Source organism: Oncorhynchus mykiss, chromosome Y (genome assembly GCF_013265735.2).
Source record: "Oncorhynchus mykiss isolate Arlee chromosome Y, USDA_OmykA_1.1, whole genome shotgun sequence".
In the NCBI taxonomy this organism is placed as follows: Eukaryota; Metazoa; Chordata; class Actinopteri; order Salmoniformes; family Salmonidae; genus Oncorhynchus; species Oncorhynchus mykiss.
In genome coordinates this window covers 834,022-847,576 of record NC_048593.1, presented here as the reverse complement: position 1 = coordinate 847,576, position 13,555 = coordinate 834,022, and the positions used below count along the sequence as shown (strand labels likewise).

The 13,555-nt window shown below is 41.7% G+C and overlaps 2 protein-coding genes across 5 annotated transcripts in view; one reads left to right on the top strand and one right to left on the bottom strand.

The window, feature by feature from the left end:
• Positions 1-3,829, top strand: part of LOC110509502 (rap guanine nucleotide exchange factor 1) — a 94,239-nt gene extending 90,410 nt beyond the window's left edge. For all 4 annotated transcript variants that reach the window (XM_021590399.2, XM_021590401.2, XM_021590400.2 and 1 more), the window contains 5 exons: positions 245-323; positions 438-539; positions 694-791; positions 918-1,046; positions 2,183-3,829. In XM_021590399.2, coding sequence (XP_021446074.2) covers positions 245-323; positions 438-539; positions 694-791; positions 918-1,046; positions 2,183-2,333 — 559 coding nt within the window. In that variant the 3' untranslated portion in view covers positions 2,334-3,829. The remainder of the gene's footprint in view (positions 1-244; positions 324-437; positions 540-693; positions 792-917; positions 1,047-2,182) is intronic.
• Positions 3,564-11,749, bottom strand: LOC110509503 (uridine-cytidine kinase 1). Its single transcript, XM_021590403.2, has 7 exons — positions 11,437-11,749; positions 10,977-11,136; positions 10,619-10,715; positions 5,165-5,307; positions 4,926-5,020; positions 4,425-4,473; positions 3,564-4,332 (listed from the first exon to the last, which is right to left on the bottom strand). Exons 1-7 carry the CDS (start codon positions 11,521-11,523, stop codon positions 4,145-4,147), a joined length of 819 nt encoding a protein of 272 aa, XP_021446078.1. The 5' UTR covers positions 11,524-11,749; the 3' UTR covers positions 3,564-4,144.
• Positions 11,750-13,555: the final 1,806 nt, after the last annotated feature.

Sequence of the window (13,555 nt, the reverse complement as noted above, 5' to 3'; positions counted from 1 at the left end):
TGGCACTCACAGACAACATCTGGAAACGTCAGAGTGTTTTCTTTCCAAAGCTGTCAATTATATGCATAGTCGAGCATCTTTTCGTGACAAAATATCTTGTTTAAAACGGGAACGTTTTTCATCCAAAAATTAAAATAGTGCCCCCTATATCCAAGAAGTTAAGGGCAATGAGTTCTGTAACTGATTCCAAGTATTTTCAGCCAGATCCAATTCTCTCACACGCAACACTTTGTTTGTCCTCTAGGGTGCGCTCTCTAATCATTCAGCAGGAGAAAGGCCAGGACCGAGAGAAGCTGCTCCTCAAGTTCATCAAGATCATGAAGGTAACCAATCTCGGCATTTATACAACCACAGCTCTTCCTCTTAACTAGTATATTTAGTTGATGATTAACTCTCTGGACAACTGTTCTTGTCCTGTTTTTCTTTTTCCCATGTAGCACTTACGGAAGTTGAACAATTTCAACTCATACTTGGCAATACTGTCTGCCCTGGACTCGGCCCCCATCCGCAGGCTAGAGTGGCAGAAACAGACCTCGGAGGTGAGTCAGACAGTAGTGGATCAAGTCTGACATAGAGAGATCTAGATATTTATACTTGTGTTTCAATTATTTCTATGGAGTCTCACTTTAATATACTCAGGTATCGTGGTGTGCTATGGGTATAACACATTGTAACACACTTGTTCTCTCACAGGGATTGGAGGAATACTGTACGTTGATTGACAGCTCGTCGTCTTTCAGAGCGTACCGGGCGGCTCTGGCCGACGTGGAGCCTCCGTGCATCCCATACCTGTAAGTCTGTGTTTCATGTAATGTTCAATGAAAGTGTTTGTGTGTTTTGCCTGTTCTTCCTAGGACTGTTTGTCTATATTTAGCCTAATCTCTCTCTTCCATTTCTCTTCTTCTCTCCTTTTCCAGTGGTTTGATCCTGCAGGACCTGACCTTCGTCCACCTGGGGAACCCGGACCTCATCGACGGGAAGGTCAACTTCTCCAAGCGCTGGCAGCAGTTCAACATCCTGGACAGTATGAGGCGCTTCCAGCAAGTGTGAGTATTTATATTATTTAACCTTTATTTAAGCAGGTAAGTCCCATTGAGACCCATTGATATGAGGGGACAAGTGTGAGTATTTATATTATTTAACCTTTATGTAAGCAGGTAAGTCCCATTGAGACCCATTGATATGAGGGGACAAGTGTGAGTATTTATATTATTTAACCTTTATTTAAGCAGGTAAGTCCCATTGAGACCCATTGATATGAGGGGACAAGTGTGAGTATTTATATTATTTAACCTTTATTTAAGCAGGTAAGTCCCATTGAGACCCATTGATATGAGGGGACAAGTGTGAGTATTTATATTATTTAACCTTTATTTAAGCAGGTAAGTCCCATTGAGACCCATTGATATGAGGGGACAAGTGTGAGTATTTATATTATTTAACCTTTATTTAAGCAGGTAAGTCCCATTGAGACCCATTGATATGAGGGGACAAGTGTGAGTAGAACTGTCCCATGAGAAAAGCATCCACAAAACTCCAAACAGATTGAGAGTGTGGTAACCTCATTTTATGATAGATGAATATGTTATATTTAATGTAATTCAATAAGACTACAATAATTATCCCACGAGGTAAGCAGTGATCCACAGTGTACATTACAACCTCCATGTTAACCCCCATACAACAGAAGGTTGACCATGTACACTGAGGAACACCTTCCTAATATTGAGTTGCACCCCCCCCCCCCATCCCTTTTGCCCTCAGAACAGCCTCAATTCGTCGGGGCATGGACTCGACAAGGTGTCAAAAGCATTCCACAGGGATGCTGGCCCATGTTGACTCTAATGCTTCCCACAGTTGTGTCAAGTTGGCTGGATGTCCTTTGGGTGGTGGACCATTCTTGATACACGAGAAACTGTTGAGCGTGAAAAACCCAGCAGCGTAGGAATGGTACACATCCATGGCACACACCTGAATAGCACACATACTCAATCCATGTCTCCATTGTCTCGAGGCTTTAAAATCCTTCTTTAACCTGTCACCTCCCCTTCATCTACACCGACTGATGTGGAGTTAACAAGTGACATTAATATGGGATCATAGCTTTCACCTAGTCAGTCTATCATGGAAACACATAGGCATCTCTTTGATCAACTCGTTCTGTCTTTCCCACCCACCCCAGGCATTACGAGCTGAAGCGCAACGACGACATAGTCTGCTTCTTCAACGACTTCAGCGACCATCTGGCCGAGGAGGCGTTGTGGGAACTCTCACTGAAGATCAAGCCTCGTAACATCACACGGCGGCGGACGGAGCGCGAGGAGAAGACTTAGGAAGGGGGAGGTTAGCGGTGTGGCCCCCGAGACCACAGCCAGGGCTTGCCGAGGGACCTCCACTGTGCTACAGATGGACACAATCAACTGGACCTCACTAACAGGGGAAGAAAGACTGACTAGGGCTGGACCAGACCAGAGGATATACAGTAGGCTAGTAGGGGGGAAAAGACTGCCATGGTTTACAGTGACTCTGTGCTGCTCTGATACACTGGGAGATTATGGGGAGATTATGATTGGGGTTACATTGGATTCTCTCCACCCAGAACTGCAGTTGGCAGGAGACAAATTCCTAACCAACGGTAGGAGAAAGACTGGTGCCAAGGAGAAGAGGAGAACTTCATATAAGGAGAGGAGGTGGAGATGTTGAACAACGGAAGAGACTGCTCCCTGTCCTCTCCCATTTGAATGTATAAATGTGTGTGTCAGCGAGTGTGTGAGGTGAAAGCTCCTCCTCCTCCCTCACCCTACAGAGTGTGGGCCATCCTGGGGTCAGTCCCTACTGCTCCCTCTCCTGACTTAACTTCCTTGTATCCTTGGAATCCTCAGTATTCTGGACTATATTCTGCCATGAACTCTGTCACAATGCAGACTCGACTGGGCAGGAATGTGGTTTTGGAAATGGTCATTTAAGGGGTTAGGCGAGGTGGAGGACCACAAAGGGACTAGACTTGTAACAAGAGTGTATTATTATTAATATTATGAATCATATATGGTTATGATTTATTATATACAGTGCTCCTTTTGTTCTTAAAAAGGATTGTCTATTAAGAGAAGTGCCATACAAATGTGCACTCAAAAAAGCAAAGCAAAAAACTAAACCCACAAAAAGAGAAGTACTAAAGATGCTGTGATCTATGTCTGACATATTCAATCATCATGTGCCATGTTTGAGTAAGAGAACTGTCAGGCAACCAGGCCTGTGTCCCAGTAAAGGGGGGGTGTGTGTCTGGGTTTGTCAGTCCATTGTGTGCTGTAGTTATTCATTATTCCTTTGGAATAATGGTGTCATCCAACTCATCACACTGTGCTTTCCAACTCCAATAAAACTGCTCTGTTTCTATACATCACCGTCTGCTGAATGGAAGAGGTTTGTCATACTATGCTACTTACTTCCTCGTTATGGGCCAAATCCCAACAAGATCTGCACTCTTTTACATTATCATGCATTGATGTCAATGGGAGGCTTGTTGTGCTCGCACATTAGGGTAAGAAATAACCACAAGCCTCTGATAGTGAACGTATTTTATTTCTTAAATATCATGGTCATTAGGAAAATGCTTTAAAAAAATAAACTCACAAGGCATGAATTTACCATGGCATCAAGGGATGATCCAGCAAATATTTCACAATCCAAACAGCCTACACATTAGAAGGTGATAAATATTGTACTTATCTGATTTCCACATGTTCAGATACAATATAACACATTTTAAGCAGCAAACAAAGCCAAAATCAAAACAGACATTTAAAAAAAAAAAAAAAAGCTTTTTTTCCACCATCTCACTCCTATGTCAGCCGGAGGTAGTCAAACCACTGCAGGCTAAAAATGTACACATGGAAGACGAGTAATTAAAAAAAATCAGTGATATATTAATGAATTATCTTGGATGTATTCTCAAGGCTTCCCTATCCGATTGGATGCTCTGCAGTCTGCAGGTGAGTTACAGGAGCTAGTCCCCCCCCCCAGCTCTCCCCATCCCAAACCTAGTCAGTAAAAGCATCAACCCTCAATTCTAAATACATACTACAAAACACACACACACATATATAGTAGACAGACTGACAGACAGTAAACACTGATTTTTGTCTCAGTGGGGGCGACTGCTGGGCTCTAGTAGGACCCTCTTCCCTGGGGGGAAGTTGGCCAGGTCCCCCTGCTCCGAGGCGGCCCGCTTGAAGCCCCGGCTGTGCCCGTTGACCGCTCCTCCACGGTGCCACTTACAGAGGTCCCCATTCAAGATGTCCTGGATGTGCTGCACAATGAGGTTGATGGCCACTGCGGAGAGAAAGAAAGGCAGATTAATATGAGTGGGAAGGAAAAGAAGAGAGGGATGGAGATTCTTCATGATACATGAGCGTTATTATTACCCATGTTGTCAACTCCTCGAGGAATAATGACATCTGCATATTTCTTGGTCTGGAAAAAAACAAACATTATCAATCTCATTTTGGTAGCTAATGCTCTGAAAAGACTGGATTTTGAGCAGAATATACATATATATATATATATACATACAGTACCAGTCAAAAGTTTGGACACACCTACTCATTCAAGGGTTTTTCTTTATTTTTTACATTGTAGAATAATAGTGAAGACATTAAAACTATGGAATCAATCATGTAGTAACCAAAAACGTTAAACAAATCCAAATATATGATATATTTTAGATTCTTCAAAGTAGCCAACCTTTGCCTTGACAGCTTTGCGCACACTTGTAATTGAGTCACATTTAAACGTCTCACTGACGTAAATCAGCTGACTGAATATGTGTTATGTGTCATATTGTGTCCATAATTGGGCCTATTAATAATGAATTAGTGTCCATTATCTGTTTGTATATTGTAAGTGTGGCAGCGCTGGACATTTACAGGCAGGCAGAACTCCTCGAAGGCTGGCTTAACGAACGTGGTGTACTGGGTGAGGATCTGCTCCAGGTCTCTGCCTCTCTTCATATCCCGCAGAACTGCAGGTAAAGTCCACAACAAGCAGATCAGGACCAAGACGTGACAAATATGTATATCCAAGACGCTAGAGTGAAGTATGGGTATGGAAGTGCATATGACAATCTATAGATGGTACATCCTCTTAATTTGTGTGTCAGTAGTACCTCTGCGAGACAGTCTGACATCAGAGTCTGTGTCCACAAAGAGCTTCATGTGAAACATATCCCTCACTTCCTGAGAGTAGAAAACCAGGATCCCTTCAAACAGCACCACGTCAGCCGGGTACACTGTTATCCTGTCCTGCAGCCTGGAACACACACATAAACTAAACACATTTAGTACACACAAAGACACAATCTATACACAGACAAACTTTCATGATTGGTATGTTTACTGAACAAAAATATAAACGCAACATGCAAAAATTTGCTAAATTCATTAGGCCCTAATATATGGATTTCACATGACTGGGAATACAGATATTCAGCCATTGGTCACATATACCTTCAATTAAAAGGTAGGTGTGACCACCATACACCTCAAGAAGTGTGAAGTTGCTGGATATTGGCGGGAACTGGAACATGTTATCGGTCCAGAGCATCCCAAACATGCTCAATGGGTGACTGGTGTCTGAAGAGTATAAGAAGAATGGAAGAACTGGGACATTTTCAGTTTCCATGAACTGTGTACAGTTCCTTGCAACATGGGGCCATGCATTATCATACTGAAACGTGAGGTGATTGCGGCAGTGGGCTCAACAATGGGCCTCAGGATCTCGTCACGGTATCTCTGTGCATTCAAATTGCAGTCGATAAAATGCAATTGTGTTCGTTGTCCGTAGCTTATGGCTGCCCATAGCATAACCCCACCCCCACCATGGGGCATTCTATTCACAACGTTGACAATAGTAAACCGCTCGCCCACACGACACCATACACGTGGTCTGCATTTGTTAGGGTTAGGCTGGATGGACATACTACCAAATTCTCTAAAACAATGTTGGAGGCAGCTTATGGTAGAGAAATTAACATTCAATTCTGGGAACAGATGTATTGTATTACTGTTGATGATATCTGGAAATGTGCATGTACACCCTGGCCCATCTATAGCTGCTAGCCCCAATTCTGACTTGTGCTCTGATATCTGCCTCACTGATTTCTGCTCCCGTAAAAGCCTGGGTTTTCTGCATGTTAACACTAGAAGCTTATTATCTAAAATGGATCAATTGAAAGTGTAGGTCCACAGCTCCAATCCAGATGTGTTGCTCATTACTGAGATGCAAGACAGATCTTCCAAAGGTGGTGGAGTGTCAATCTTTACCAAGGATCACCTTCAGTGCTCGGTTGTCTCCACCTAGTCTGTCCCCAAACCATTTGATTAGCTGGTTTTAAGCATTAAACTTTCAAATAGCTCTTTGTTGACTGCTGCTGGGTGCTGTCGTCCTCCATCAGCACCGGCCTGTACCCTACCTGCCCTAAACTCTTTCCTGGCCCCTTACACCAAGTCTGAATTTGTCCTGCTAGGTAAACTAAACTGGGACTTGCTTAAACCACCTGCCCAAGTCCTAAAGCAATGGGACTCCCTAAATCTTTCTCAGATTATTACCGCACCATCCCACAAGGTATGACTCCAAACACCCAGGAAAGGCTACTCTTCTTGCTGTTATCCTAACAAATAATCCTGATATAGGTATCAGTGTGGTGTTTTCTGTAATGACCTTAGTGATCACTGTTTTACAGGCTGTGTTCGTAATGGCTGCTCAGTGAAACGACCTGTCCTGATTTGTCATAGACGCTTGATAAAAAACTTTAATGAGCAAGCATTCCTTCATGAACTGACCTCTGTAAAATGGTATAGAATCAGCTTGTCGAAGACGCTTGGACATTCTTTATTGATATTTTGAGTGATATTGTTAAACACGCCCCCATAAAGAAAATGAGAATTAAAAACAGGTTCAGCCCCTGGTTCGACCGTGATCTTGCAGAGTTACTCCACCTCAACAATTACATTTGGCGAAAGGCTTGGCACACGCATACTCAGGCTGACTGGCTCTTGTTCAAGCAAATGAGAAATAAGTGTACTCGGGCTATCTGGAAGGCCAAAGTTAGTTACTTTAAGAAGCAGTTCTCTCTCTGTGGGTCTAACCCCAAGGAGTTCTGGAAAACAGTTAAAGACCTGGAGAATAGACCCTCCTCCTCACAGCTGCCCATGTCCCTTAAAGTTGATGATGTGGTTGTTACCGACAAGAAGCAAATGGCTGAGCTCTTCAATCACCACTTCATTAAGACAGGATTCCTATTTGACTCAGCCATGCATCCTTGCCCGCCCAAAATTTCCTCATCTCCCACCCCTTCTAATGCGACTATCCCCGACGCTTCTCCCTATTTTTCCCCTGCCCCGCTACAAAGTTTCTCCCTGCAGGCAGTCACTGAGTCCGAAGTGCTAGAGGAGCTCCTGAAACTTGACCCCAAAAAAACATCTGGGTCAGAGGGTTTAGACCCTTTCTTCTTTAAGGTTGCAGCCCCTATCATCGCCAAGCCTATCTCCGATCTTTTTAACCTCTCTCCTTTCTGGGGAGGTTCCCATTGCTTGGAAGGCAGCCACAGTTCGTCCTTTATTTAAAAGGGGAGATCAAGTTGATCCTAACTGTTTTAGGCCTATTTCTATTTTGCCCTGTTTATCAAAAGTGTTTGAAAAACTTGTAAATAATCCACTGACTGGCTTTCTTGATGTCTACAGTATTCTCTCTGGTATGCAATCTGGTTTCCGCTCAGGTATGGATGTGTCACTGAAACCTTAAAGATCTTCAACGATGTCATCATTGCCCTTGATTATAAGCAATGTTGTGTTGCTATTTTTATTGACTTGGCCAAAGCTTTTGATACAGTAGACCATTCCATTATTGTGGGCCGGCTAAGGAGTAATGGTGTCTCTGAGGGGTCTTTGGCCTGGTTTGCTAACTACCTCAAAGAAGGTAGGAAGTATAAAGTCAGGGGATCTGCCTTGGGGAGTACTCCAAGGCTCAATCTTAAGCACTACGCTCTTCTCAATTTACATCAACAACAGCTCAGGCAGTAGGAAGCTCTGAGCCAGAAATTGCAGTTTTTCTAGGTGGCTCCCATTTTGGCTGTAGTGTTTCCAAGCGCGTGAATGAGAGCGCGTTCTTCTGTATTTTTCTCCGTTAACCTGTTGGTACTAGGGGGCAGTATTTTCATTTTTGGAAAAATAACGTTCCCAAATTAAACGGGATATTTTGTCAGGACAAGATGCTAGAATATGCATATAATTGACAGCTTAGGATAAAAAACACTCTAAAGTTTCCAAAACTGTAAAAATATTGTCTGTGGGTATAACAGAACTGATGTTACAGGCGAAAGCCTGAGAAAAATCCAATCCCGAAGTGACTCATCTTTTGAAAGCCCTGCGTTCCGATGCGTCCCTATTGAGCTGTGAATGCCCTATCAACCAGATTACGCTTTCTACGTATTCCCCAAGGTGTCTACAGCATTGTGACGTAGTTTTACGTTGAAGAATACCCGTAGGCGGCTTTATTGCGCAAGTGGTCACCTGATGCTCCCAGAGAAATTCTCCCGTAAAATACAGAGGTAGCCATTATTCCAATCGCTTCTACTGAGAAACCAATTGTCCCGGTTGATATATTATCTAATAGATATTTGAAAAACACCTTGAGGATTGATTATAAACAACGTTTGCTATGTTTCTGTTGATATTATGGAGCTAATTTGGAATATTTTTCGGCGTTGTCGTGACCGCAATTTCCAGTCGATTTCTCAGCCAAACGTGAAGAACAAACAGAGCTATTTCGCCTACAAAAATAATATTTTGGGAAAAAATGAACTTTGGCTATCTACCTGGGAGTCTCGTGAGTGAAAACATCCGAAGTTCATCAAAGGTAAACAATTTAATTTGATTGCTTTTCTGATTTTCGTGACAAGGTTGCCTGCTGCTAGCAAGGCATAATGCTATGCTAGGCTATCGATAAACTTACACAAATGCTTGTCTAGCGTTGGCTGTAAAGCATATTTTGAAAATCTGAGATAACAGGGTGATTAACAAAAGGCTAAACTGTGTTCCAATATATTTCACTTGTGATTTTCATGAATAGGAATATTTTCTAGGAAGATTTATGTCCGTTGCGTTATGCTAATTAGTATCAGATGATGACAACGGTCCACGGGATGGGGTGTCACTAGAGGTTAAAGACAATAACGATTCTCCATCTTAAATTTGATTGTTTATTTACGTATTAGGGTACGTAAATGTTCTGGCCCAGCAACTCCATGATTTTTGCACATACTGTTGACTAAAAATAAGAAACATAATTTCAGTTTGTTGATAAGGTTGGGGCATAGCCATAGCAGAGTGAAGTAACTGGCACATTTCAAAATTGTCAGACAGACAGAAAACAAGACAATAATTTAATAGATGGCTTGGTGTCAAGTGACATCCTGATGTGTCTGTTTTCAGTGTTTAGCACACTATTCCCTAAGGTTTGATTATAAACGTTGTTTGACTTGTTTGGAAAAGTTTATTAGTAATGTTTGGGATTCATTTTGTATGCATTTTGATGGAGGGAAACTGGGTGGATTATTGACTGAAGCGAGCCAGCTAAACTGAGTTTTTATGGATATAAGGACATTATCGAACAAAAAGGACCATTTGTGATGTAACTGGGAGTGCCAACAGAAGAATATCATCAAAGGTAAGGCATTTATTATATCGCTGTGTCACAGATGCCTGGTGGAAGTATGTTTTTCATGGTTTTGTATGCGGGGCGCTGTCCTCAGATAATCACATGGTGTGCTTTTGCCGTAAAGCCTTGTTGTTCTCATGTGTTGCTGCCTTGCTATGTTGTCATCTTAGGTCTTTCTCTCTCTTAGGTCTCTCTCTCTGTAATGTTGTGTTGTCTCTCTTGTTGTGATGTGTGTTTTGTCCTATATTTATATGTTATTTATTTATTTTTAATCCCAGCCCCTGTTACAGCAGGAGGTATTTTGCCTTTTGGTAGGCTGTCATTGTAAATAAGAATTTGTTCTTAACTGACTTGCCTAGCTAAATAAAGGTTAAATAAATACAAAAAAACAGCTCTGGTGGACATTCCTGCATTCAGCATGCCAATTGCATGCTCCCTCAACTTGAGACATCTGTGGCATTTTGTTGTGTGACAAAACTGCACATTTTAGAGTGCCCTTGTGTAATGATCATGCTGATTAATCAGCTTCTTGATATGCCACACCTGTCAAGTGGATTCTTTATCTTGACAAAGGATAAATGCTCACTAACAGGGATGTAAAACCAATTTGTGCACAACATTTTAGAAAAATAAGCTTGATGTGCGTATTCATTTTTTAAATTCATTTTTTCTGCTCATGAAACATGGGACCAACACTTTACATGTTGCATTTATATTTTTGTTCGGTGTGTTTGCAGATGAGCTGGGTTAGAGACATCTTAGGTCAAAGGTCATGTCTTAGTTCAAGAGTCAACAATCTGAGGTCTGGAATGTGTAGGGTGGGCCTTTTTACCCGGTCTGTCTGAATTCAAAAAGGGCATTTCCAACTGAAATGGTATGTTTCCGTATGGAATGTTTACCTCACCTCGAATGCGTGACAAAGTCATATGTCGGCACCTCCACCACTGTCCCCTCCACAATATGCTTCAGGGTTTGGTACATCAACTCGTTGTCGAAAGCATCTGTAATAAACATTTCAACGTTATTCACTTTTTCCACCCAGATATGCATTTATTTTATGTTTATAATAATGATTACTTAAGTTAACCTACAGTTTTCACATTGTAGCTATTAGTTAGAAGAACATTTGCCATTGCTTGATGTAAATGCATGAATTAATTGAATGAATGTAATCTAGTGAGTGATAAGTGCCTGAGAGTGTATGTTAATTACAACAATTATACTTATGTTATTACAATATCCATACTACAGGCCTGTAGTACCTGGGTGGTCAAAATTGTACTGGCCCTTGAGTGCCCTGGCCTTCTGGTCAGGTGTCAAGACTTTGTAGAAGCTGTCTTGGCTGATGATGGCCACTTGCCTCTGACGATGGTCCACCTTATTCTGGCCCAGCAACTCCATGATTTTTGCACATACTGTTGACTAAAAATAAGAAACATAATTTCAGTTTGTTGATAAAGTTGGGGCATAGCCATAGCAGAGTGAAGTAGCTGGCACATTTCAAAATTGTCAGACAGAAAACAAGACAATAATTTAATAGATGGCTTGGTGTCAAGTGACATCCTGATGTGTCTGCTTTCAGTGTTTTGCTTTCAGTTCATAGGAAAAACGAAAACTAGCTAACGCTAGCTAGCTACTTTACTGATTGTTGAATCGACCTAGCTAGCTACCCAGACAGCTAGCTAGATAGCTATTATTATGTAGCTAGTTAACGTTACCTACCTTGCCACTGGCAGTTCCTCCGCTAACACCGATCAGAAACGGACGGTGCCTTGGCCGCTCCATCTCAAGCGGTCTGGCAGCAGTCATGTCGGGTCAATTGTCGAAAAACAGCACGCTTCTGTTGCTAGTCAGCTGCCTTCCAAAACAATAATCTGTTCCCGTTCATATTTGTAAATACGCGAGAACACGGCCAAGCACTTCCTGGGGCAAAACTAATGTTTGTAAAAACGTCAAAATAAGAGTCCTCATTTGAAACTCTTTAAATGTGTTTACTCTGTAATGTTGCCATTCAATTGGCCACCATTCAGCTGTTATAATCATGTTATATTGCTTAGGTCTACTGGTTATCTTGAGGGGGTGGGGGCGGACCGACGTTCCAAGGATCCCAGATAGCAAGGACAAAATACACACAGGAGACCACCAGGAGGAGCCCAATATACTTTTCATAGAAACAATCATAAACTGCATCAAATGCCATGCTTATGTGGAGGGATGCACAATGATGATTAACAACCACTCAACAGTTGTTCCAGTGTTCGTTTTCTACATGTAGGCTATTTTAGACTCAAATGTCTAAGGGGGCGGGGGGGAACTGCACACAGCACAGTATCTACTAAAATTCCAAATTCAGGCAAAGTTTGTGCTTTCAAAACAACTGGGACCTCTTAAAAAAATATATGGGGTCAAATCATGACCTCTTCAGGTAGGAAAGTCAGGGCTTGTTTTTTCACAGTTTTCTTGAATGCACTGACATTTCCAAGTTCCCAGTTGTTTTGAATGCACCAGGTGTCCCCCATATGACCTCACAATTATGACACAGCCTGGATTTGAACCAGGGTGTCTGTAGTGACGCCTCGCACTGAGACCGCTTGCCTTAGACCGCTGTGCCACTCAGGAGCCCTAATAGGTACCCAATTAGGTGCCTAGATTTTTTTCTAATGAATACATGTTTCTTTCTAATTGCAGTTGTCCCAGAATTTCTATAGACATTTCTTAATTTCCACTTGGAAAAAACGATTTAATATCGGGGCTAAATTGATTGTGTGGACAAACTATAGGAATATACTTGTGAGAAGCTTAGGCTATTAGCCTACCTCAAAACACAAGATAGACCTACAAAGATATCCTGGTAGACTGAATGGTCGATGTTTTTTTTTTTTAAGTGCCTATTCACATAGATAGCCTACTCTTTACAGGTACCCCACTAGTAAATAGCCTGTAGGGGAAGAGGTCTGAAGTGATTTTTACATAGTTCTAGAATGCATCCCAAATGGCACACTATTCCCCATAATGTGCACTACTTTTGACCAAAGCCCAATCGACCCGGGTCAAAAGTAGTACATAATGTAGGGAATAGGGTGCCATTTTGTGGACATTCCCAGACTGTATCTTGGACTATCAGAAAACACAAATTCAATATGTACAGTATCATTGACAGTATCTGTGCAGTTATACACATTGTTACAGTGTGGTTTGTATTATTTTGATGAGATATATTGTATTTCAAGCATAGAAGTGGGTTAATTGGTTAAAGGAAAACTACACCCCAAAACTATCTTTTGGTATCTGTTTCATTAGTCCACTGTTGATATAGTCCCAAAATGTTTTGCACATCAGCAATCGAGTTTTCAAGATGTTTAACTTTCAAAACACAGAACTGACCTGTATGATGCATTTTGCAATGGACTAATGAAACAAATAACAAAATATAGTTTTTGTAAAAAACAAAATGAAAATAGGCTTATATCGCTCTGGTCTGGTGATTGGTTGTCTGTCAGGGTGGGTGTGTGTCATGATTACATTATGTAACTGACAGTTAGACTTATAGGTTATGTCGTTGTCTTTTGTTTGAATTGTTTACCTGTCCGCTGTGCGGGGGAAACGATAATACAAGCGGAACTACATAGCTAATACTGTTGTAACGGGGATCCTTATTGTAGCAACACACTTTTGGAGGGAAGGCAATCCTGCGCTGCGTTAGCTGAGTTTTCATGTCATCGGGTGTAGTTCATAAAGGTTGAAGAGTGTATGTTAGGATGAAGTGTGAATTCATGCCAGGAATAATAAGTGTGAAGTTTGATTTCCTCCCTTCTGTAATAAGCAGCCAATGAGGTATTTT

Bases quoted from the DNA above. Each gene is read 5' to 3' on its own strand.
- LOC110509503 (XM_021590403.2), bottom strand. From the start codon at position 11,523: ATGACTGCTGCCAGACCGCTTGAGATGGAGCGGCCAAGGCACCGTCCG. The intron at 5,308-10,618 runs GTGAGGTAAACA...TGTGTGTTCCAG, and splicing joins GACTTTGTCACGCATTCGAG to GCTGCAGGACAGGATAACAG. The intron at 5,021-5,164 runs GTACTACTGACA...CTTTACCTGCAG, and splicing joins TGTCAGACTGTCTCGCAGAG to TTCTGCGGGATATGAAGAGA.